Below are 27,062 nucleotides of genomic sequence, written 5' to 3' on the forward strand. Positions count from 1 at the left end.
TTTGTAGCCAGCTACTTATGGAGGTTCCTAGCGGAAGGGTTGAGTGGTCTCCGAAGGTTGTGCCCTTGGGTCAGGTGAAGGTTGACCAAGGGCAAAGTAGGAGAGAGTGCATGGACGACAAGGTGCCTTCCAGCCTGTTGCTAGCAGGGAGTAGGCTCAGTTGCAATTGTGAAGGTTATTTATATTTGTATGGGAGGGTATGATAACCTTGATTAATGTGTTATATTTTTATTTATTTTGTTATATTATTTATGAAGAGAGAGTCAAAAGATGTTATGTATTTGTTATTTGTTTGATAATAAAATTGTTGGTCCGCTGGGGCCTTTGCACCATACAAAATGAGTCTGTGTTTATTGGGGGTGGTAATAGAAGTGGGGGATGGGTGCAAAGGTAGCGTACCTCTACTCTCCCCTAGTCATGTATTCACGTCTATGACGTAACTATATCTCATAGTGAAGGATCGGGTTATGATAAAAACTTGATTAAAACAAGTCATTTTCTGAAACACATTTCCTTTAACAAGAGTTCAATTAGGAAATCTATGACCTTCTGCTAGTCACCTTACCAGTAACCATTAATAGAATGCTACTGTTAAAAAGAAATATGTATATTTAATAATAATAATATTTAATACAATGAAGAAATGTGAAAGTATTGACAATACAAAAGCATTTTGCTTTTACTATATGCCTTTTAAAATCTCCTTGTCTAGTGGGTACTACTAGCTCATATTGAACAGCTTGCAAAATTTCTAACATAGGGTTACAACAGGAAGCTTGTATCCTTACTCTAGCATATTCATTTTAACACCTTACTGTTTATAAAAGAGTGCTAAAACAAGAAGACTTGAATACTGTAACCAGGATAATGGTAGAGAAACATGGAGTATTATATAAAGCTATCAAGGTAGTGCTTATTGGCCAAGTGGGATTGTTAACTGGAAGGAGACCTATTGGTATATGTAGTATGTTGTGCTGCAAACCCTTCCACCCCCACCCTTTTAAGGCTAAACTTAGAGTGTTAGTGACATTATAAGTTAGTGACAATATAAACTTGCCATGTTGTCCAGACATATCAAAAGTTTAAATTGCACCAGGCTTGAGACCCGCTGCGATTGTAAGTTATTACCCATAGGTTTTCTCTACATATTCTTAAAGAAACAGAACCAAAGCACAGATGATTTCTATAAAAAATAAAATATTTTATTTTTCATCTAGAAAAGTGCAAACATGTACCTTTTGGTCACACTTCTCAACAAGTATAAATGTTGAAAACAAAAGTACAGTCATAACGAAGGTAAAAACAGATTATCACAGTAAAAATCATAAGCAGTTATAGATGTTCAGCATTTTTTCTTTACAGCTTGAATAGTATGATAACCATTGTATCTATTGCTTCCTAATCTCACATAGGTAGTCCCTTGTAACTGTATATCATTTTTACTTGATAATCTATTTCCGATTTTTATTACTTTAGACAATTATTACTTATCGGGAACCGAAAACATTACAATAAAAAAACAGATTATCAAAATATTTAAGCATTATAAAAATGGAAAACATGAACAAAACAATTTTAAGTTAATTTAGATAACTGTACAAAAATATATATACATTATGTACAATAACTATAAAAAGCAAGATTACAACATGCCTTAACGGTATGCTGCAAACTTTCCAGTCTTGTTACAAACATAGTTTCCATTCCACTCAATATGTTTACTTAGGTTGGCTAACAATGAGTCGTCCCACAAGGACAACTTACTGTATTTAGCACCAAAATGGAGCCAGAGTGTAAACTCCAGCTGTCACTGCCACGGTGCTGCTTCATTATATATTGTATATAAAAATAGTAAGAGCTTTTTCCAGTTGCATGACTGGGTACAAAATAGACCACTATACTCAGTGAATGCTGCGTAATGCCAGCAAATGTACAGTGATGTTATATTGCACCCAGGGTAGCTTTGGCGGTCTGGTTCATCTTGCTTTCTTCAAACCAGTGGCTGGGGTCATTCAACAATCAAGTCATATAAACAGAGACTTTCCTTTAAACAATCTTAAATATGTTCTTGTGCTATAAAAATATGTTTAGCAATGAGATGCAAAGTCATTTCAAGTTATACAGTCTTTTAGGTGTGGTCCTACGGATTTATGCCATATCTCCGTACATTTTTCTGTAGTACATGGACTCAAAGATGTCATTGTCTCCTGGGCAGTTGTAATGGCATGCACACGTTTTGATGAACATCATCTTCTTCTTCATGACTTCACCATCAGGACATTTGAACTCTACTGGGAGGGTGGCTGTTCTGTGAGGAGTGCAACAACGGCCATCTGTGCAAACCCCACAAAACTTGGCTCTGTAGGTTTTTACGCTTGTGCAGCCAGAAAGCTCAAACTTGATTGGTTTGGAAATCTTTGGAGTGCGGATGCATTTCTTTCCTTTCTGTTGTGGAAAAATAAAATAAAAATATATACATTAGACATCTGTATTCAAAGGTTAACTCACTGCATAACATTTTACTCAAAGTTAATGTTCAGTTATGTACAATGAACCCTCTTTGAGAAGACCATCTAAAAATGGACTAAAAAGTTGTCTTTTATGGGGGTGGTCTTCTCTAACAAAATGGTCTGAATAAGTATGTGGTCTTGTCAAAGAGGTGGTCTTTTTGAGAGCATTCATTGTTTCTATATGTATTAAATTGTAACTAGAAATGAATGATTGATAAATGCTCAATATATCCTTAAAAAACACTATGTTATATTTGCAATGTGTTAATCTGCAACATTGAAAACTTAACTCACCTTAATGTTTTCCTCCAGATCGGCTTCACAAGGTCTGACCATGCAGAGACGGCTTTGTTTTTCAAGTCTGCAGTGCTCATTGTCATTGGTAACACGAGTAGAGATTCCCATTCCACAGGTCTTTGAGCAAGCACTCCACTCAGTGGTCTGCACCAAGCAGTTGGCTCGGATCAGAGAAGGATCAGGACCATAAGTTTCCTCCATTCTGAAAGCTGCAGATAGTAAAATAAGGATACATTAAAAGTCTGGTCTAAAAGACTGTTCTAAAACAACCTACCAGTAAGTTATGAATTATAGACGGTTACTTTAATGTCTATGTTTATCATATTGTATCATTGCAATACTATGTTTTTGCACTACACTTTAACCAAATATAAGTAGCTAGTATGATATAAACTATAAATAAGAATAAAAGCTATCATAGACTACAACATACCTGGAAGAGCTGGTCCAACCATGGTCCTTTCCACAGGTTGATCACAGACCCATTCTTCACAGCATTTGCCTGGTAGTTTAACTCTTCTTGGAAAGGGACAGTCTGGGCTGGGGAGACGAATGTCCATGCTGCACAGTGGAACACAGCCCACTCCTCCATCTAGACAGGTGCACTGGTACTTGCAGCTGCTTTGGAAAGACTCTCCACTTCTATAGACCATACCTCCAAATACACATGGGGCACCTTCCTTGGCTACAATGAGAATAATAATACCATTTAGGATTCTTGTACAAAGAGGTCCAACCAAGAAGGCAATTGTTCATCAAGTGCTAAGTCTGCCTGCTGTACATGTCCATATGTATACATAGAAGTGCAGTCATTTATAAAGCAGTAGAACTAAAAGATACCAGCATTCCTAGTAGAAAACATAATGCTATAGTTTATCTAGTCTTTTTACTATAACATACTGTGTATTTCTAGTCTATTAGCAATATATATATATATATATATATATATATATATATATATATATATATACATACTGTTGATATGTAGATGTAAACTTACCAGTGCAAACTCCAATTTTCCTGTTCATTCTTGACCCAAAATCACAGAAAAGTCCTTTGTGGGGGTCACACACATCTTTCTCGGTGCAAAGTTCACCCAGCTGCTTGGCACATACTTTACAGCAGCCACATCCATCCTGTACGAGACTGACACCAGGTTCACATTCAGGTACCCTCTGTGGGCACTGGCATTCTCCACTGCAATCTTGGGCATCACATACCTGTAATGCAGAACAGAAAAACATCAGTAAGCTGAACTTTAAGCTTTTCATACCCCTGTCAGGATAGGTGCATTTTGAATAGCAGGTATGCAGTCACTCTAAGCAATAAGCCATGTACTGTTCTTAGGACCCCAGTAATAACCAATTGCTCCCCCTTTAGTGTAATTTCAACTTACCCAGGAGAGCAGGGCAATGAGGAGCATAGCTGTAACTTTTCCTGAAGCCATCGTTCAATATTCTTTAAGTCAAAAGAAAGTCTCTTTCTGTCGTCCTCAGTCTATAGATCTCAGTGGGATCTCGTTTTGGGTTTCTTGCTTTATTTCTGAGTCTGTAAGCCTCCTTCCTCAGCCCCTGGTTGCTGAATATGATTCCTCTCTCAGGTTCTGGAAGAGTTGTTGTGTGAGTCTAGTAGGGAACTGCTGCTCTTTTATACGCTGCTGGCGGATGAGACAGGCCAATGAGCTGAATGGAGTCCTACACAAGCAGGGACATTCCTGACATTCCTCCCAACCTTCCTGCCCCATCAGCTCACACCGGATTGATCCTGACCCCTTGACACTTCGCATTCCTTCTGTCTGAAAAAAACTGGCACACTCCACAGCACAAAAAAGGTGCTGTATCCTCGCCATCAAATAGGATTTTCTCCTTGCTTTTATATAATTTCCACTCTGCCTTCTATCATTGTATATCAAAAGGAGGTTTGAGCCTTGTTTTTGTATGGCTTACCTCTGTTCCAGACTGCCCCGCCATTCCACTTTTATGTTACAGTAATCGTGTTAACACAACCGAACCACAATATATAAAAATACATTTCTTCTTGTTTCATGAGCAACTCACCCAAGGGAGGGGAAGAAAGAAGAATGTTAGCTACATTATTCTGTGAGAAAGCAATGCTACCAAAACTATTCTAAAGAACATGTACACATAAAAAAAAAATATATATATGTATATATATATATATATATATATATATTTATATATATATACAGTGGTCCCTCAACATACGATGGTAATCCATTCCAAACGGACCATCGTTTGTTGAAACCATCGCATGCTGAGGGATCCGTGAAATGTAAAGTATAGGACAGTGGTCTACAACCTGCGGACCTCCAGATGTTGCAAAACTATAACACCCAGCATGCCCGGACAGCCGTTGGCTGTCCGGGCATGCTGGGTGTTGTAGTTTTGAAACATCTGGAGGTCCGCAGGTTGTAGACCACTGTTAGAGGAAGTTGTAGTCACCTGTCCCCGCCGCTCCGGACCGTCACCGCTGCCCGGGATGTCGCACACCATCGCTGCGTTTCCGAGGTGTCCCCGATGGTCCAGCAAGGCCTCTGCTTCCCCGGCATCCGCGCTCTCCGTCGCCGCCGTCACGTCGCTGCGCATGCCGCTTCTATTGGATGACGGGACGGCGTGCACAGCGATGTGATGGCGTCGATGGAGAGCGCCGACAATGCAGAGGATCCCGAAGAGGACGCGCCGGAGCCCCGAGGACAGGTGAGTGACCATCACCGGAGCTCACGGGGCACCGTAAACGGCTATCCGGCGGCAGCTGAAGCAGTCTGCGCTGCCGGATAGCCGTTTATGCGATGGCCCCGACATAAAAAAGCATCGTATGTTGATGCTGCCTTCAACATGCGATGGCCTCTGAAAGGCCATCGCATGTTGAAATTATCGTATTTCGGGGCCATCGTAGGTTGAGGGGTCACTGTGTACATATATATATATATATTTTTTTTTTTAAATGTGTGAATATATATATATATATATATATATATATATACACACACACACACATATATATATATATATATATATATATATATATATATATTTGTTTTTACTTTTATTAGATAAATTTTATTAGTATAAATTTTAATACTTTTCTATAGTGTTAACCTTTTTTTCATAGGATAGGATAATTCCTATTACCGAATAAGTGTATAAACTTGGCTATTGTAAATATTACTATACTGCAGTGGTCCCCAACCTGCGGCTCTCCAGCTGTTGCAAAACTACAACTCACATCATTCCCTGTCTGAATAGAACTTGAAGTTTTGCAGCAGCTGGAGACCCACAGGTTAGGGAACACTGCTATAATAAAACATGGTATTATATCTAAATGCCCATATTTTTTCATTCTGGAAGAAGGATCAGAAGCAAAGTAATACAATTTTATTTTACTGAAAGAGTGGTAGATGCGTGGAACAAGCTTTCAGCATATGTGGTTGCTTAATCTACAGTATATTAATGTGTATGTGAACATGGCTGGGAGAAACATATTTCCTATAACATAAAAAATAAATAAGAAATAATATAAGAGCAGACTGGATGGACCAGGTGATCTTCTTCTTTTGACAATCTTCTATGTTTCTATTCAGTGTAATAAAATACAAAGTCATCTGTAATGTTTCACAATTACAATATGGTCCAACTTGATTTTCAGAAATAAAAAAGACGACTGTATCAATATTGACACTAGTCTATGTCAAGATAGCGATCATGCAGGCACTTGATAGTTGGCTGTGGTTGCCCGGCAACCACAAATCCTACAGGGACTCCGGGACACAAAAGGGTACAACTCTCACATACTTTACTATAAATAAAGTTATGGGCAGGATAATGTGTGTGAGGAGGAGAATGGGAGTGAACATATGCAGGAGCTTTCCTAATATCAGCTAATAGGTATGATGTCATTCACTAGTCAGAGTAATGAGGTCAGGCAGGGATGTCCTTGTTCTCGAGCCGCAGGCCATTGATTGATAAACAGCTGTTCTCTCGCTGAAGGGAGGGGAACGGGGTAGAGCACATGCAATGAGCATTCTTTCTTTTTGTACAAAGAACATATTGGTCTAAGTCCTCGTTGTCCAATAGTAACCCCGGAATCTTGAATAGTAGGAAAGTAATACAAATCAACATGATGCAACCTACGAATCAATATAATGCAACCTAATGTCATGACATAAATCATTAATGCTATTGTATCATTGTTCCATATGAAAACCTTCTGTCAGACCGAAGTCCATATGAACACATAAAAAATATGCATTGTCTTTATACTAATGCAAAGATGATGGCTCTTCAGTACATACTACTTCGGATTAACTGAAAATGTTGGCGAATTGAGGTTCTGTAGGTCTGAAGTGGTTAATGGTGTTCCCTGGCAATGAAAAAACAAGGTTTATGAGGTAAAGCATGTGAATGAATATATATGGAGTACCATATCAGTCTTCAAGAACCAACGATAAGAACTTTGCATCATTTAGAGTCTTTATTGAGTGTAACGTTTTCTGTATGCGTGGATGCACTACATGTACAAATACACATCAGTACAGTACCAGAGACCTGCTTTGGGCACTGAATTGCTGGTACGAATATACTATCTATGACCTTAGTGTAGATCCATTGGTCCCCATTAATAGCTGCCATTCATTGAGATGTATTACATATAGGTTTGACCACCAAGAGATGCAGCCGACACTGCTACATATAATCCCCCCCGGGGGGATGACTACAACAGGGAACACACACCAAACCTTTGGGCGTTTGCGGCATAGACCTCCGGTGCTCTCGGCCAAATAAATGAAAGACTTCAGCAAATAACATAAAAGAAAACCGCGCTGAGGAACACGGACTCCGGTCAAGCGATTTATTTGCAGGTGGAAATGAAGCATTTCCACCTGCAAAGAAATCACTTGACTGGAGTCCATGTATTACATATAGGGTTGCCACCTGGCCAGTGTTTTACCGACATGGCCAGTATTTTGGCAACCCTGCCGGTATTTTTATAATAAAAATACTGGCAATGCAATGGCCGGTATTTATCCAATCAATCCTCCAACTCGCGGAATGTAGCACCATATACTATACCAGTGCTTCCCAACCAGAGCGCCTCCAGCTGTTTGAAAACTACAACTCCCATCATGCCCTGGCAACGGCTGTCAGGGCATGCTGGGAGTTGTAGTTTTGCAACAGCTGGAGGCACCCCTGGTTGGGAAACACTGACTTATACTACATGCTACTTTATAGTCCAACATGCTGGGAGTTGTAGTTTTGCAACAGCTGGAGGCACCTCTGGTTGGGAAACACTGACCTATACTATATGCTACTTTATAGTCCAACATGCTGGGAGTTGTAGTTTTTGTTTAGGGCAGCTACTAAGCCACAGGCTGTATCAGTGCATGCTGGGAGTTGTAATTTTGTAACAGCTGGAGGCACCCCTTGTTGGGAAACACTGATGTATACTATATGCTACTTTATAGTCCAACATGCTGGGAGTTGTAGTTTTTGTTTAGGGCAGCTACTGAGCCACAGGCTGTTTCAGGGCATGCTGGGAGTTGTAATTTTGCAACAGCTGGAGGCACCCCTTGTTGGGAAACACTGACGTTTACTATATGCTACTTTATAGTCCAACATGCTGGGAGTTGTAGTTTTTGTTTAGGGCAGCTACTGAGCCACAGGCTGTATCAGTGCATGCTGGGAGTTGTAATTTTGTAACAGCTGGAGGCACCCCTTGTTGGGAAACACTGATGTATACTATATGCTACTTTATAGTCCAACATGCTGGGAGTTGTAGTTTTTGTTTAGGGCAGCTACTGAGCCACAGGCTGTATCAGGGCATGCTGGGAGTTGTAGTTAGTAACTAACTACAACTAGCGAATTTAATAAAAAAATCAAAAAGTCACATCAAAACAAAAATGATACTGTTAAACAGATACAGATTGGGGCCCAAAAAATGAGCCCTCATACAGGCCCATATAAGGAGAAATAAAAAAGTTATAGGGGTCAGAATAGGACAAAATTTACCCGCAGACGTGTATCCTGTGATGTTACGCATATATAATAAATTATGCAAATTAGCACAGCCGTTATTTTTTTTTTGCATTAAAGGTGGCAACCCTAATTACATGTTAGGGTTACACTAGAATTCCCAACCATAAAAACAGTGTGTTATTGTATTCTCTATACCTGTAAGAGTTAATGTTCCTGACTTTCCTGCAGGTGTTTATATAAAGAATTCCTTCACAAGCACATATTTTTCTGGTAAAATGAGGAATTTAGCTCCGTTGGCAGCACATGTATATTTACACAGCTATATACAGTAGGTTTACATCTGCTTCAAATGCAGCAGTTAGTTTAGTTGGGTCTTGTAAATTGTACAGGTGGAGATCTTACTACATTCCTTCTCTTTAAGGATTTTCCTGCTTTTTCTAAGTCATTTGATCAGGTATCAGACATACTGTACCGAAAACTGGACAAACTACAGGAAAGTGGCTAGACTTGAAGTGTTTGTGTACTTAAAGAAGGAATCTTGCACATTTTCAGCTTTCAGTCACAGACATTTTCTTATTAGAGCAATTGAAGGTCTGTGCCAGCCCTCAAAACGGAAATCAAAAGCTCCCAGAGAAACATACCCAAGGAATGCGAGCCTTTAGCCAAAAGCTGTACGCAATGCACAGACAGAGGAAGTCTGGCCCTATATGGAGATTTGCACAGTGTGCTATTTATCTCTGTGATAGCCTAAACGCTGAACCAGGTACTATTTACAGCTGTCTTAAGGTTCCACAATATCTTGAAGGTGTGTGTTTTATTCAAGGCTTCCGATGAAGTAACCCCCTAAACACAGGCACCGTCTAAGGTGCCGTACTTTATAGAAGCTCAGTTCCAGCTGGGCTGTTTTCATCCACCTTTAACATGGTTTCCTTTTTTGGTAGTTCCAGGAATAAATAAGCAATGGTACCTGATACATTTTTTATAAAATTCTTTCCATGTCTTATAGCTAAACATCCATAAAGGGGTTGTCCAGTGAGAAACAACATAAGCCCTTTCTGCAGGATAGGGAACAAGTATCTGAGTCTGGAGTTGGACCCCCCGTGATCAGGAGTCGGACCCCCGTGATCAGACACATGCTGTGGATAGGGAGGAAGTTGTTTTTCTCTGGACAATCCCTTCAACACACTTTGTACTTGATATATAATATTGTACTTTAGTGTTATCACTTATATATTGCACTAATACTGTCTAATCGAATCCATTGCTCCCCTCAAAATACATTCATCACTAATCTAGCTAAGCTAATAAATGTTTGGTCCCAAGTACAGGGACCATCACTGGTCGTTAGAGCCCCTAGAGTCATAAGAGGACTTTAAAGGGGTACTCCGATGAAAACCTTATTTCTTTTAAATCAACTGGTGCCAGAAAGTTAAGCATATTTGTAAAATACCTCTATTAAAAAATCTTAATCCTTCCAGTACTTATTAGCTGCTGAATACTACAGAGGAAATTCCTTTCTTTTTGGAACACTGATGACATCATGAGCACAGTGCTCTCTGCTGACATCTCTGTCCATTTTAACAACCGTGCATAGCAGATGAATGCTAAGGGTAGCATGGTGGCTTAGTGGTTAGCACTGCTGCCTTGCAGTGCTGGGGCCTTGGGTTCCAATCCCACCAAGGACAACAATAAATAAAGCGTTATTATTATTATTATAATAACGTCAGCAGAGAGAACTGTGTTCGTGATGTCATCAGAGAGCATTCCAAAAAGAAAATAATTTCCTCTGTAGTATTCAGCAGCTAATAAGTACAGGAAGGATTAAGATTTTTTAATAGAAGTAATTTACAAATCTGTTTAACTTTCCGGAGCTAGTTGATTTAAAAGAAAAAAGGTTTTCACCGGAGTATCCCTTTAAGTCCTGGGTGGGTGCTCAGCTTCAACGGGTTCAAACTCCAAAACCCTCCATCAGCATAGTCCAAACAAGGAAGCAGCACTCCAAGGTACAAAAAAATAAGTGGCTTTATTCACCCAGCAAGTAAATGCTACGTTTCAGCCTCACCATGAGAAAGGCCTCATGGTGAGGCTGAAACGTCACATTCACTCGCTGGGTGAATAAAGCCACTTATTATTTTGTAAATTGGAGTGCCGCTTCCTTGTTTGGACTATATATATATATATATATCTTCCTGATTTTCATTCACAGAAACCAAGTCAATGGAGTAAATGAATGAATAAGAAGGATACAACAAGTCTACATGTGAAGTGAATCAGAAGTTCCTTTTACAACTGGTAGACTTTTCCAAAGCAAATTCATTGTCACACTAGGGTGTCAAAATGAGTCGGCGTGGACATCACTGTGACTGAGAAGACTGGTAACTATTGTGTATAGACTTGATTCCATCAGAATTTTACATGGTTAGGTAGGACATGGCTTGGAGTCGGGTACGGGCTACATTGATGGTTATCATGGTTTATTATGTCAGAATGACAAGCTATCCTCGAACTTTACCACCAAACTATATATCAATCTGCTCAGCCTATCCTGCTCTATACATGATGCCTGCAGATTGGATTTCATTGTCAATGTGACAGATTCTATTTAACATGTCTGAATTTTTTCAATTTCAATTCTGAGATGAACTATTACTACCAATAAAAAGGCATAGATTGTTACTGACCCAATGTTTATAAAGGGTAATCCAGAAATAGAGGAACAGTGCTAATTTCTTCCAAAAACAGCACCACACCTGTCCTCAGGTTGGATGTGGTATTACAACTTGGCTCCATTCACTTCAATGAAACTGAGCTGCAATACCACACACAACCTGAGGACAGGTGTGGCACTGTTTCTGAAAGAACTCAGCTCTGTTTTTCTACTTCTAGATAGAAAGGCTTTGTCTTTAAAGTGGTACTCCGCTGCTCAGCGTTTGGAACAAACTGTTCCGAACGATGGAGCCAGCGCATGGAGCTCATGACATCATAGCACTGCCCCCTCATGATGTCACGCCCCGCCCCTTCAATGCAAGTCTATGGGAGGGGGCATGGCAGTGGAGTACCCCTTAAAGAATTTCATTCGATAATGATCTGCCAGCTTGGTATATACTATCGGGTGAGTGCTCCGTTATTCATTCCTTTGGTGTCACAATATTGTACAGTAACCCCTCGACCTAAGATGGCCCCGGCATACGATCATTTCAACATACGATGGCATGTCGGGGACATCGCATAAACGGCTATCCGGCAGCGCAGACTGCTTCAGCTGCCACCAGATAGCCATTTACGGTGCCCCGTGTGGTCTGCTGACGATCACTTACCTGTCCTCGGGGCTCCGGCGCGTCCTCTTTGGGATCCTCTGCTTCATCGGCGCTCTCCATCGTCGTCATCACGTCGCTGCTCACGCCGTCCCGTCATCCAATAGGAGCGGTGTGCATAGCGACGTGATGGCGGCGACGGAGAGTGAGGATGCCGGGCAAGCAGAGGCCTTGCGGAGCATCGGGGACACCTCGGGGACGCGGCGACAGCGATGGAGGGCGACATCCAGGGCAGCGGTGACGAGCGGTGACGGTCCGGAGCGGCGGGGACACGTGAGTACAACCTCCAGTACCAGTGGTCTTCAACCTGTGGACCTCCAGATGTTGCAAAACTACAACGCCCAGCATGCCCGGACAGCCAACGGCTGTCCGGGCATGCTGGGTGTTGTAGTTTTGCAACATCTGGAGGTCTGCAGGTTGTACACCACTGTCCTATACTTTACATTGCACGGATCCCTCAACATACGATGGTTTCAACAAACGATGGTCCATTTGGAACGGATTACCATCGTATGTTGAGGGACCACTGTACATGAATTTTTTTTTTGTATTATGGCGCCTGTACTGTAGTATGGAAGATGTAAAGAATACAGAACACATTCTTCTCCTGTGTAAACTAATGGGGCAGCTGACCTAGACTGTATTTTTCAGTCAGTGTAGGATGGGTGTTACCTGGCTTTTAACTGTGGAGCTTTAGCATATAACGCAACATCAGCACTTTAATTCTTCATCTTCGTCATATGTAATAGGTTGTAGGGGGAATGTATTGGTTCAATTATTTCAGCGTGTACACATGTAGAGTAGTACAGAACATCACATAGTAATTACACCTATTAACATTCACTTGCTTAACACATTAACAAGACATTTTTAAGTCTTCACACTTTACTCCACCAAAGCATCTGCCTTGACATGCTGCCTTAGTCTGCCAAATTATGAAACTACTTGGCTCTTAGTATTTAAAGAGGCGCTCTGGGAATTTTTTTTCAATTTTTCTTATGTAGTGCAGCATAGGCTAATGTTAGTAAATAAAATAGGGGTTCTTGTGTATTTTAGTAATACAAGATATAGCCATGCCAGGACTTGCTTGACAAGCTCCTTTATTTCAGACAGGTAAAATCCTGATTCTCTGGACGACACATTTCTGGCATTAGGAATGCCCTTAGTCATGACATAGATTGAGTGTAATCGTGACTATACTGTCTGAAACCAATACCGTATATATTCGAGTATAAGCCGACCTGAATAGAAGCCGAGGCCCCTAATTTCAATCCCAAAACCCAGGAAAAGTTATTGACTCGACTATAAGCCTAGGGTGGGAAATGCATCATCCCCTCATGTAATCATCCAGACCCCCGTCATCATTCAGACCCCCGTCATCATCCAGACCCCTGTCATCATCCCCCCCTTCATCATCACCGCCTGTCAATCCCTTCATCAGTGATCTTCAACCTGCGGACCTCCAGATGTTGCAAAACTACAACTCCCAGCATGCCTGGACAGCCATCGGCCCTCGGTGGGAAGGAAGGGTGAGCTGGTCCGGGCCAACTATGCTGCAGGGACCGTCCGGTGGGGAGGGTTAGTCGTTCCGGGCTGTCCATTTCCACCGGGGGGCCCTCTTCTCCGCGCTCCGGGCCTGCCCCGGACTAGTGACGTTGCCTTGACGACGACGCATAGGGACGTTCATGCACATCCCAGTGCGTCATCGTCAAGGCAACGTCACTAATCCGGGGCAGGCCCGGTGAAAATGGACAGCCCGGAACGACTAACCCTCCCCACCGGATGGTCCATGCAGCATAGATGGCCTGGACAAGCTCACCCTTCCTTCCCACCGAGGGGAGGTGAATAGAAAACTAAAGGGGGGGGTCTGGATGATGACGAATGCCGCAGTGATCTTCAACCTGCGGACCTCCAGAGGTTTCAAAACTACAACTCCCAGCATGCCCGGACAGCCGATGGCGGTCCGGACATGCTGGGAGTTGTAGTTTTGCAACTTTTGGAGGTCCGCAGGTCGAAGACCACTGAGAAGGGATTGACAGGCGGAGAGTTCATTCGAGTATAAGCCGAGGGGGGCGTTTTCAGGACGCAAAATCGTGCTGAAAAACTCGGCTTATACTCGAGTATATACGGTATATTACCAAGCAACTCCTGATTTGGCTAAATCATGGAAACCGAGTTCGGGTTTGAGCTGTGACTCTTAGGTGGACAAGATATGTGGCTCAGCTGGATGCACCCTCTTTTTGAGAGGTTCTTGTGTACGCCTTATGCTTACCTGTTTTGACTGATGGGTTTTCTGATTTGTATTTCCACTCTGAAATTATTTCTACTCCTTCTTACATTTCCAAGGAATCATTTGGCTCTGCTTTGAAATCCTCAGGTTGTGCATAGTATGTGTAATTTCTACGAAACCATCTTATTGCTGTCTTTTTGTCTTGCCAAAAACAAACCTGCACTTTCTTGTGTGTGTGGGCCTGTAAGGCTTATTAAAACAGTACGTCAATTATTTACATTTACCATTAGACTTCCATCACAGTGCCTGGGAATTTATAAAACATTTTAGACTGTCCCTGACTCACAGAGAGTCAGAAGCCACAGGAGCATATTTGGTCTCATACATTGGATTCCAAAACCAATTCCTTTTGACCCAAAGAATGTTTGCTCATGCACCATTTACTAGAAGTGGGTTTGTTTTTTTTATTTCTCCAATAAAACCTTTCTCCTTTACTATATTCACAGAGGAAAACAAGTTTAACTGGCCTGGTGTTGGGGCACATTTTGTCTTTTAACTCAATTTGTTGCAGAATGTTTTGCTTCAACACACAGAGACATTTTATTTGAGTTTGGCTTCTGCTAGGCATTCTGTGGCATCTCTGTTAGTACTGACTTTATGTAACCCACCATTTTCTAGGGGCACAGCTCCTTATAAAACAGTCCTATGAAAATCAAAAGAAATGTGTTTTTGCTATGAAACGTATGAGTCCTAGTCTCTGAACTTGAAATGAACAGAAAGTTCTGTGTATTCAATGACACTAGACGGACAGGAAACTTATTTTAGTTTATAGTGTATTATCCACCATGTGTATGATATACCGTGTTTCCCCGAAAATAGCACCTACCCCGAAAATAGGCCCTAGCTGGATTATCGGGGTGGGCTGCAATATAAGCCCTACCCCGTAAATAAGACCTAGACCAGTGGTCTCCAACCTGCGGACCTCCAGATGTTGCAAATGTTTGCAACATCTGGAGGTCCACAGGTTGAAGACCACTGACCTAGACAATGCCCGGGCTGCAAATATTAAAAAACAAACTTTAACTTACCTTCGTCTTCCGTTCCCCTGTTGCTAAGGAACCGGCCTCCCTGTCCTCCGCTGTTCTTGCTGCGGTCCTGGGGATGGGAACGTCACAGAGCCTTCAGCCTATCACCGGCCGCAGCGATGTCCCACCTCGGCCGATGATAGGCTGAGCCCACTGTGATGTAAGAAGCTGGCCGGCTTCTTACATGACAGTCGGCTCAGCCTATCATCAGCCGAGGCGGGACATCGCTGCGGCCGGTGATAGGCTGAAGGCTGTGTGACATCCCAACACCAGTAAGCAGCAAGTACAGCGGGGGAACGGAGGACGAAGGTAAGTTAAAGTTTGTTTTTTAATATTTGGAGCCCGGGCACAGGAATAGATACAGCGCAGTGGCTGATAATTATTTGCAAGGGGGGAGAGAAGCTGCGCTCGCGGGTGACAAATGATTAGTCCCCCGATGTGGGGTGCAGCGCTGGGCTGATAAACCAGCGGGGGGGGGGATGTTGGGGGGCAGAGCTGCGCCCATCACATGTTAATAATGGGGGGGGGTGGTGTAAATACTGTGGAACCACCATGTTGTTCAATGTGCATACCGTACTGTAAATAAATAAGCCCTACCCTGAAAATAGGCCCTAGTGTGTTTTTTGTGGCTAAATTTAATATAAGACCCGGTCCTATTTTCGGAGAAACACGGTATATGGATATACCTTTTTCTCAAATGAAATGAGACAAGGTGCAGGAAAATCTTTATGTCCCTCCACGCACTCAACGTTGTAAAGACAGGAATCTGGCATGTCAAGCAAACACCATAACTGTTTGTTCTTCAGCTTCTCAGACAGTTCTTCACCTCCTTCATGACTACAACGTCTCCTGGAATGTAAGGGACTCTATGTAAAAAAAATAAAATGGCTATTCTTATCTTAGCGTAATGATGCAGCTGATGACGCATATGGGAAATCTAGATTCATAAAGTACAGAAAAGGCTATCCCGGGACTGAGCTTCCTGTTTACCCAGCAGTGCCTGAGAAAAGTAACAACTGTGAGTTTGAGCCCTGTCATAACATTATATTATTTTTACGACTTGTTGAGAAATACTCCATGTCAAGTATTTTACCTCAAGGAGATGTGAAAACGTAGGTGGGAAAACTATATGGCCATCATTGTAAACATAGGGAATACCTATCATTTTCTAAGATAGGCCTTGTTTATATTTTACTTCCTGCTTGAACAAATTCAGGATGCGGTATGCAGTGGAAGCATGCTGTATACAATGAATCATCCCAATGAGTAGACTAATATAGATAAACTATAGATAGATAACATAGGAGATAGATGATAGACATCAGATGGTATATATATGTGCTGGCTATGTTTCTTTTTGATTTTTTTGTGCAATTTAGGGGGAGTGGCACCCTCTCTAGCCCTGCACCCCCCCCCCCCTTTTTCACACGAGGTTTATAAGATTGATAGTGGATCAAGCATGTCACCCAGTCAGAGGCCATTTGCCAGCAGAGGTGAGTGAAATGAGTGTTAGGGTCCCATCCGAAATAAGGGCCACATTCGTGTAGTGGACAGGGGACAAAAAGTGCGCTAATAACCTCCATTTTTTTGACCAAGAGTGCTGCTGCAACCTTCTTTTGTGTATAATATACTGTATATATATATATATATATATATATATATATATATATAGTAGATAGATAGATAGATGTTGTTGCTATAGCTCCTTGAATACTTATAGCTGTGTGAACTCTTACATGATGTTCTGCTTTGCAATGAAAAATAGCTTACCGAGAATCTACCAGAAGAGGGAGCGCAGGCTTCTAGCAGTAACATAAAGGCCGGACTGTTTTATAACAGGTAAACAGGCTTGTCTGGGAAGACCTGAATGAGATTGTATGCCTCTGCATTCTGAAGGAAAAGCTAGACAGGATCCTAACCACGTTCTCTATGGGTCACACAGATAGCAGCTTCATTTAAGGGAAGCATATACTTTAGCATATTTTTGGATGCACTTAAAGGCTTGACATGGTAAAATGAACAGCAGAAGGGTTCACTCCTTGACTTACCATCATTTCAGTAACATAGAGAAATTTATGCTGTCAGGATCAGCCAGGCAAAACCATGCTACCCAGTGAGGAAATTCTAAAATAAGCGAATGAAAGAAGCAGTGTTGTCTTACATTTCCTCTGGTGTGTTAATACATATTTGATGTAGACGATTGGTATGCGAGCTGGTCACAACAACAACACTGTAACGCTATTTATCTGTTTCCTGCGGCTGAGGAATATGTTAATGACAAAATCTAACCCAACACCACTTTTGAAGAAGGTAAGTTTATTAAGAGAGTTAAAGGCATTTGGAAATAACACATTACAGTGGGCACAACCCTCTGCAGTGTAAAGGGGTAGACTCTTTAACCCCTTAACAACGCCGGACGTAAATGTACGTCCTGGTGAGCTGGTACTTAACGCACCAGGACTTACATTCACGTCCTATGCATAACCGCGAGCATCGGAGCGATGCTCGGGTCATGCTGATAGCAGCCAGGGACCCTCCGGTAATGGCGGACATCAGCGATTGCGCGGATGTCCGCCATTAACCCCTCAGATGCCGTGATCAATACAGATCATGGCATCTGCAGCATCGTGGTCACTAAAATGTATCGCCCGCAGCACTGCCGCGGTGATCCGATCATCCAGAACGGCAGACGGAGGTCCCCTCACCTGCCTCCACGGCCTTCCACGGGTCTTCTGCTCTGGTCTGCGATCGAGCAGACCAGAGCAGAAGATAGTCGATAACACTGATCAGTGCTATGCATAGTACTGAACAGTATTAGCAATCGCATGATTGCTATAAATAGTCCCCTATGGGAACTATTAAAGTGTAAAAAAAGTTTTAAAAAAAGTAAAAAAAATTGGAAAACGTAAATTGTCCCTATTTCACCCCAAAAATGTAAAAAAATTTATTTTATATACATATTTGGTATCACCGCATGCGTTAATATCCGAACTATTAAAATAAAATGTTAATGATACCGAACGGTGAACGGCGTGAACGTAAAAAATAAAATTCCAAAATAGCTGCTTTTTTACAACATTTTATTCCCAAAAAATTTATAAAAAACATATTAAAAGTTTTATATAAGCAAATATGGTATCAATAAAAAGTACAGATCACAGCGCAAAAAATTAGCCCTCATACTGCCGCTTATACGGAAAAATTAAAAAGTTATAGGTCTTCAAAATAGGGGGATTTTAAACGTACTAATTTGGTTAAAAAGATTGCGATTTTTTTTTAAGCGCAACAGTAATAGAAAAGTTATCATGAGTATAATTTAAATCATATTTACCCAAAGAATAAACAACATATGACATTTTTACCGAAAATTTTACGGCGTGAAAAAGAAACCTTACAAAATTGCGTTTTTTCTTTTTAATTTCCCCCATACAAATAGTATTTTTTTGGTTGCGCCATACATATTATGGTAAAGTGAGGGATGGCATTACAACGGACAACTGGTCATGTAAAAAACAAGCCCTCATACTAGTCTGTGGATGAAAATATAAAAGAGTTACGATTTTTTGAAGGCGAGGAGGAAAAAATGAAAACGTAAAAATTAAGTTGTCTGAGTCCTTAAAGGGGTACTCCGGTGCTTAGACATCTTATCCCCTATCCAAAGGATAGTGGATAAGATGCCTGATGGCGGGAGTCCCACCGCTAGGGACCCCTGTGATTTTCACGCGGCACCCCGTTTGTAATCAGTCCCCGGAGCGTGTTCGCTCCGGGACTGATTACCAGCGACTACAGGGTGGGCGGCGCGTGATGTCACGCCCCCGCCACCGTGTAATGTCACACTCTGCCCCTCAATGCAAGCCTACGGTAGGGGGCGTGACAGCTATCAGGGGCGGAGCGTGACATCACACGGGGGCGTGACATCACACGCCGCCCGCCTTGTAGTCGCCGGTAATCAGTCCCGGAGCGAACACGCTCCGGGGACTGATTACAAACGGGGGTGGCGGGACTCCCGCAATCAGGCATCTTATCCCCTATCTTTTGGATAGGGGATAAGATCTCTAAGCACCGGAGTACCCCTTTAAGGCCCAAATGGGCTGAGTCCTTAAGGGGTTAAAGGGGCTCTGTCACTGGAGATATGCTGTCCTATATGAGCATAGCCTAGTGACACATGTATTATTGACGTCTATTTATCCCACATAGAACTATGTATCCAGCACAAAATATACCCATATAGTGTTCCATATTACTGGCTCATCAGCACACACTGGAGAATAGTGTGACAAGAATACCAAGCTGTAACTATATAGTTTTGGCATAAGAGCACTGTCCAAGATCTCAGGACAAGTAGGGGTCCACAATTTTAGTCAGTTTTAGTACTTCTTAAAGAGTAAGTGCGGTAAAAGCTCTTCACGGAATTTGCTTAGGTTATGTTCAGAATTTTGCATCAATGACCTGCAGCCCATGTTGGGTTAAGGGGATGACAGGCGAAGTCAATTGTACATATGTGTGGCACTCTCCCTATTGTAATCCTATTTGTAACCCAAGCCTAGTGTTTCATTACTCTTATGCTTGGGAGGGGTTGGGAAGGGGCCCATAACCTTTAAACAAGAGGCAATGAATGACCAGAAGCCCAGATCACGACTGTCTATAGCAGGCATAGACAACCTTTGGCACTGCAGATGTTTTGGACTGCATCTCCCATGATGCTTGGTCAGCATTTTGGCTGTAAGAGCATCATGGGAGATGTAGTCCAAAACATCTGCAGTGCCGAAGGTTGCCTATGCCTGGTCTATAGTATGGTCTGATTAAGATGCTCAACTATGGGACTATATGGGGCTCATCTCTAAACATAATATTCATTATTTACCTGTAATTGTTTGCCTTAAAATAACTTGCTGGATTGATTATTAAAACTATTTTGTGGCATGCAGGGTGCAATGTGGGGCACATGTTGTAACCCTAGGGGCAGATGTTATTAACCCCTTCTTGTCATGATGCCAGGGCATGGTTTAGCTAGGCAGGAACAGGGCAATGAAGACACTGATGCCAAGTTACAGACAACAGTAGCTTTACTGAGGTTAGACAGGTGATACAGTCTATGCAGTACAGCGCATATCCAAAGGAAGACCAGTGACACAGGGAGACCTCACAGGCATGCTGGGACTCGCAGTATGTAGAGACACTTTAGTGCAGGCCACGGTGACTATATAAAAGACTTGACTTGACTGACTTTACAATTGACATGAAGATGGCTTTGAGCTTACTTCAGACTTTAGGCTTGAGGCCTCCAATGCTCTGGACACACACACTGAGAGGACTGCACTTGACCTCAGAAAGAGCAAAAAATGCTGGAAGAGATAGATTGTTGCTCCACCCCTGATATTTATAGGGGTATCTAGCAAAGAGCCCATAGGTCAATTGAGGGGTCACCTGGTCCCTAGTGCCTCCTTGGTAACAAGCAGATGGTCACAGTAATTAAAGAAACATTACACTTTTAACATATAACATTTGTACATAGGGGATAACACTGTAGGGGGGCCTGGGGACATAAAGGGACTCTGCCTGACAGGGCAGGAAAGAGTACGGGGAAACACCATGCCATACTGGGCAACCACAAACTCCCCCTCTTTAATGAAGTTGCCATCGACGCCCAGTCCTGGAGGGTGAATGACCACAGGGGCCACAGACAGTTCCTGGGGCATTTCAAACAACATCCATATCCAGGTCTGGTGGTAATAAACAGGTGAACAAAAGGAGTCCATGTGGCATGAAAAAGAGCCTTACACACTCAAAACATGTGGAGGCTTAATACTTTTGTAACTGTTGTAGTAACACGAATAAAAGACAATATACATAGCAATATACATGACTCTTTTGGATTGGGCTGCCGGAGGCTATTTACCCAATGCCTTGGCTACTGGGGTCCATCAGTTGGACACACTTCCCCCCAGAACTCTGTACATTGCTAGACAACATTGGACATTTGTTATCCTATTTTTGTACGTGCGCAGTGGGTTAACAGGAATACCTTCTTGCTAGTAAAGTATCCTGGACACGTAGACAAGAATATATTAGACATTAAACATTCTTATCATAGACACTTGTGGACTGATACTTACAGTAAATGCTACAGCCTTAAAGTAAATATAGACATATGTGCACTATTTAATATGGTGTTAGTTACCTATGTGTGGTACATAACTCTATATGGTACTTTAGTCTTTATGCCTGGCTGGGATTTGGCCTTGCCTGGACCGTTGGGACTTACGCAGCACCACTTCTTGAGAATCAGGAAAGCCTACTTCTTCAGGAAATCTTGATACAACTTGAGTTGGAGCCGGTTCTCTTTCGTCAAACTCAGGGGCGGACAAACCATATTTGCAGCAGTTTCAACTGCACAAGGGCCCAGCAAGTAAGGGGGCCCATCACCAGTGGCATAGCTATAGAGGTATCTGTACACTGGGCCCGGGCCTAGTGTAACTGTCACTTTAAGAGCAGAAGGGCTGGTGGGAGTAAACGTGCCCCGCACAGACAGGAAGTCAGCTCCAAGCCCTCTGACCTGTCCCTGCATCAGGCCTTGCTTCATCCCCCGATAACTTCATGAGGAACAACTGCCTCAGCTCCTCTTCATCCCCGGCATTATGTGGCCCCTGTCTCGGATTACACTGCATCCCCGGTGATTTGAGGGCCGTGGGCTGTGTGAACAGTAGGTAACTTTATAAAGATGAGCGGGTTAGGGCTTTGCAAGTTTGCAGTGTTAGCGGTGAATGGAAGGAGGGGCAGGATGGGGAGAATGGAAGGAGCAGGGGGTAATGGAAGTAATGGAAGTGGGGGTGAATGGAAGCAAGGGGAGGTGAATGGAAGCAGGGGCAGGAGGGGTGAATGGAAGAAAGAGCAGGGGGGGTCAATGGAAGCAGTGAGGGGGGGAATGGAAGCATGAGGGGGTAATAGAAGTGGAGGATGAATGTAAGGAGGGGCAGGATGAGGTGAATGCAAAAAGCAGGGGGTTAATGGAAGCAGGGGGGTAATGAGAGCGGGGGGGGGGGGGGTTAATAGCAGTGGGGGGGTTCCTAAACAATAGACATATGGGGGGGGGCAGGCACATTCTTTGCACCCTCTGCTGTCTCTGTCCGCCCCTGGTCGAACTATAGAGTATGTAGCTGTTACTGGCACTGGCAGGATTTGGGCTTGTTGGCAGAGACATTGATGAGACAGGTGATCTGGAGATCGGGATATAGACTGGCGCCAATGGTGACTGGACTGGGAATGGTGTGGCAACTAAGGTTTGTTGGGTTTGGCGAGATACAGAAAACTGCAGGCTGACTTGGGGAGAACATAGGGACATCCATGGATGGGTGGATTTCCTCACCTGGCACATACTCCCTCGCAGGTCTGACAGCTGGTGGAGAAGGTGCTGGGAGCACGGGTAGGTCTTCCTTGAGACACGACTTGATTCTGTTACGATGGATAACTTGTGGCTCATACCCAAGTTTTTGTACCTCGTACACAACAGAGTCTGGATAGGGTACTGCCGTCACTGTATATGGTTCTGTCTCCCAGATAGAGTCCAGTTTATGAGTTCTCAGGAACGTCCGCAGCCAAACTTTGTTACCTAGCTGGAGGGGTGTGGCGGAGGCATGACCGTTATAATCTTGCTGTTGTCTTCGTTGAGCCTCGCCCATCTTTTTGCCAACAATCTCTTTTGCTTCTTGGATCCTTCTTTGATGGTCAGAGACCCACTCCATGGAGGCTTGCGAGGAGTTATTGAACAGGGCCTGAAGCCCAAATGTCCAGTCCTTCTGCAGCTGCCCATGCCTCCCCATCATCAGGTAGAAAGGGGTGTACCCTGTAGACCAATGGGCCGTGTTGTTATAATTCTCCAACAATTAAGGCAATAATCTGGGCCACTCTTCATGCTTGGATACAGAAGCTGCTCGCAACATGTGGATGAAGACTTGATTGATGCGCTCACAGAGCCCATTCCCTTGAGGGTGGTAAGCTGTAGTCCAAAGTTTCTTACAGGCGTGGAACTGACACAGCACCTGGAAGAGTTGGGCCTCGAAGGCCATTCCTCCCGTTAGGACAGACACCCATTAGGTCAGAACATCTGGGCCGCTGTTTTGGCTGTGAGGTCTTTATCAGGTACTACGACAACGCATTTGGAGTAGTCATCCACCAAGGTGAGAGCATAAGTGTACCTGGACCGGGGAGGAGACAACTTGACATGGTCTAGCGCGACCAACTGATTAGGCCTTTCAATCTGGATGGAATGGAGAAGTGCTCTTGCATCCTTGGGTACATTCTTAGTGACGTTGCAGACTGCACTCTCACTGCACCATTTCGCAATGTCGCTCCGCATTCCAATCCAGTAGAATCCTTGTCTGACAGTAGCCTTGGTCTTGGGAACTCTAAAGTGTTGAGCATGATATGCGTTGAGGGCCATCTCTTCGGTGAACCAGAATCTGATGAAGGCGATCACCAGAGACCGGATTCAAAGAATTTCGGTACAACAGTCCCTTGTGCACAAACAGTCGCTTCCTCTGTCGCCACAGACATTTCCACTCATTGTCACACTGGGCCCGGCGTAGACAGGTTGGTACCTTTTTTGTTAGAAGGTAGTCCAACAGATCCCCCATGACTCAACTTTTGTCTTGTAATGTCTTACAGGTGTATAGGTCTTCTTGGACCTTCCCGGACCTGGGTTCACCATCCTCAAAGGTGGTCACAACATTCTGATTCACAAACTTCTGGTAAAATGGGGGCATCTTCACGTCTTCCCACTCGTCTTTGACAGGTGGTTCTTCGCCGGGGGTCATCCGAGACAGTACATTGGCATTGACATTTGACTTGCCGCTCCTGTACTTGATGGTGAAACTGTAATTGGCCAATCTGGAGGCCCAACACTGCTCGATGGCACCCAATTTGGCTCTATTAAGATGGGTCAACGGGTTATTATCCATGTAGACAGTGAATGGCATGGCAGCCAAGTAGTCTTTAAACTTATCAGTCATGGCCCATACGAGGGCGAGAAGCTCCAGCTTGAAGGAGCTATAGTTTGCATCTTTTTTTCTACAGGTTACGACTGGCATAGGCTATTGTCACGATGCCGGCTGGCAGGTAGTGGATCCTCTGTGCCAGAGAGGGATTGGCGTGGACCGTGCTAGTGGACCGGTTCTAAGCCACTACTGGTTTTCACCAGAGCCCGCCGCAAAGCGGGATGGTCTTGCTGCGGCGGTAGTGACCAGGTCGTATCCACTAGCAACGGCTCACCTCTCTGGCTGCTGAAGATGCTGAAGATAGGCGCGGTACAAGGGAGTAGGCAGAAGCAAGGTCGGACGTAGCAGAAGGTCGGGGGCAGGCGGCAAGGATCGTAGTCAGGGGCAACGGCAGGAGGTCAGGAACACGGACTAGGAACAGACAAGGGAACGCTTTCACTGGGCACAAGTGCAACAAGATCCGGCAAGGGAGTGCAGGGGAAGTGAGGTGATATAGGGAAGTGCACAGGTGAACACACTGATTGGAACCACTGCGCCAATCAGCGGCGCAGTGGCCCTTTAAATCGCAGAGACCCGGCGCGCGCGCGCCCTAGGGAGCGGGGCCGCGCGCGCCGGGACAGAACAGACGGAGAGCGAGTCAGGTAGGGGAGCCGGGGTGCGCATCGCGAGCGGGCGCTACCCGCATCGCGAATCGCATCCCGGCTGGCAGCGGAATCGCAGTGCCCCGGGTCAGAGGACGTGACCGGAGCGCTGCCGCGGGGAGAGTGAAGCGAGCGCTCCGGGGAGGAGCGGGGACCCGGAGCGCTCGGCGTAACAGTACCCCCCCCCTTGGGTCTCCCCCTCTTCTTGGGGCCAAAGAACCTGAGGAAAAAAAAACTCAATTTTTTTCCGTGATGAGGTCCGATGCAAATTAGGAGGGGTTCTGTGTGGAAACGTACGAGACAGTCCAATCTTTTATTGTAAAAACAATAGATGTAGAGGGGTCTGGCGAGACTGGTCACAGGAACGTAGAACCTGTTGATGAGAGAGGCCAAAAAATTTTTTCCTGCAGATCCGGAATCCAAGAAGAGCATAGTAGAGAAGGAGAAGGTAGAGGCAGATATCCGCACAGGCACAGTAAGGCGTGGAGAAGCAGAGTTGACATCAAGAACTGTGTCACCTTTGTGCGGAGTCAGCGTACGTCTTTCCAGGCGGGGAGGACGGATAGGACAATCCTTCAGGAAGTGTTCGGTACCGGCATAGTACAGGCAAAGATTCTCCATGCGGCGTCGTGTCCTCTCTTGAGGTGTCAAGCAAGACCGGTCAACTTGCATAGCCTCCGCGGCGGGAAGCACAGGAACAGATTGCAGAGGACCAGAGGAGAGAGGAGCCGGAGAGAAAAAACGCTTTGTGCGAACAAAGTCCATATCCAGGCGGAGCTCCAGACGCCATCCGGAAGAACGCATGTCAATGCGAGTGGCTAGATGAATGAGTTCATGTAGGTCAGCAGGAGTCTCTCGTGCGGCCAGAACATCTTTAATGTTGCTGGATAGGCCTTTTTTAAAGGTCGCGCAGAGAACCTCACTATTCCAGGACAACTCGTAAGCAAGAGCACGGAACTGAATGGCGTACTCGCCAACGGAAGAAACACCCTGGGCCAGGTTCAGCAGGGCAATCTCGGCTGAAGAAGCTCGGGCAGGTTCCTCAAAGACACTTCGAATTTCCGAGAAGAAGGAGTGTACAGAGGCAGTGACGGGGTCATTGCGGTCCCAGAGCGGTGCGGCCCATGACAGGGCTTTTCCAGACAGAAGGCAGAACACGAAAGCCACCTTAGACCTTTCAGTAGGAAACTGGTCCGACATCATCTCCAAGTGCTGGGAACATTGCGAAAGAAAGCCACGGCAATACTTAGAGTCCCCATTAAATTTGTCCGGCAAGGACAGGCGGAGGCTAGGAGTGGCCACTCGCTGCGGAGGAGGTGCAGGAGCTGGCGGAGGAGAAGATTGCTGGAGAAGTTGCGACTGAAGTTGGTGCGAAATGGTGGACATTTCCGACAGCTGACGGGTTAGAAGGGCGATCTGTCGGGCTTGCTGGGCGGCCACCGTGGTGAGGTCAGCGACAACTGGCAGAGAAACTTCAGCGGGATCCATGGCCGGATCTACTGTCACGATGCCGGCTGGCAGGTAGTGGATCCTCTGTGCCAGAGAGGGATTGGCGTGGACCGTGCTAGTGGACCGGTTCTAAGCCACTACTGGTTTTCACCAGAGCCCGCCGCAAAGCGGGATGGTCTTGCTGCGGCGGTAGTGACCAGGTCGTATCCACTAGCAACGGCTCACCTCTCTGGCTGCTGAAGATGCTGAAGATAGGCGCGGTACAAGGGAGTAGGCAGAAGCAAGGTCGGACGTAGCAGAAGGTCGGGGGCAGGCGGCAAGGATCGTAGTCAGGGGCAACGGCAGGAGGTCAGGAACACGGACTAGGAACAGACAAGGGAACGCTTTCACTGGGCACAAGTGCAACAAGATCCGGCAAGGGAGTGCAGGGGAAGTGAGGTGATATAGGGAAGTGCACAGGTGAACACACTGATTGGAACCACTGCGCCAATCAGCGGCGCAGTGGCCCTTTAAATCGCAGAGACCCGGCGCGCGCGCGCCCTAGGGAGCG

General features: G+C 44.4%; 1 protein-coding gene across 1 annotated transcript; it reads right to left on the reverse strand.

Annotated features, from left to right (window-relative positions):
* Window positions 1-1,220: 1,220 nt before the first annotated feature.
* On the reverse strand, window positions 1,221-4,445 carry CCN2 (cellular communication network factor 2). The gene is made up of 5 exons (XM_056563315.1): window positions 4,204-4,445; window positions 3,808-4,027; window positions 3,241-3,492; window positions 2,805-3,016; window positions 1,221-2,445 (listed from the first exon to the last, which is right to left on the reverse strand). The coding sequence occupies exons 1-5, from the start codon at window positions 4,252-4,254 to the stop codon at window positions 2,149-2,151; spliced, it is 1,032 nt and encodes a 343-aa protein (XP_056419290.1). The 5' UTR covers window positions 4,255-4,445; the 3' UTR covers window positions 1,221-2,148.
* Window positions 4,446-27,062: the final 22,617 nt, after the last annotated feature.

This window comes from Hyla sarda, chromosome 3 (assembly GCF_029499605.1).
Source record: "Hyla sarda isolate aHylSar1 chromosome 3, aHylSar1.hap1, whole genome shotgun sequence".
Lineage (NCBI taxonomy): Eukaryota > Metazoa > Chordata > Amphibia > Anura > Hylidae > Hyla > Hyla sarda.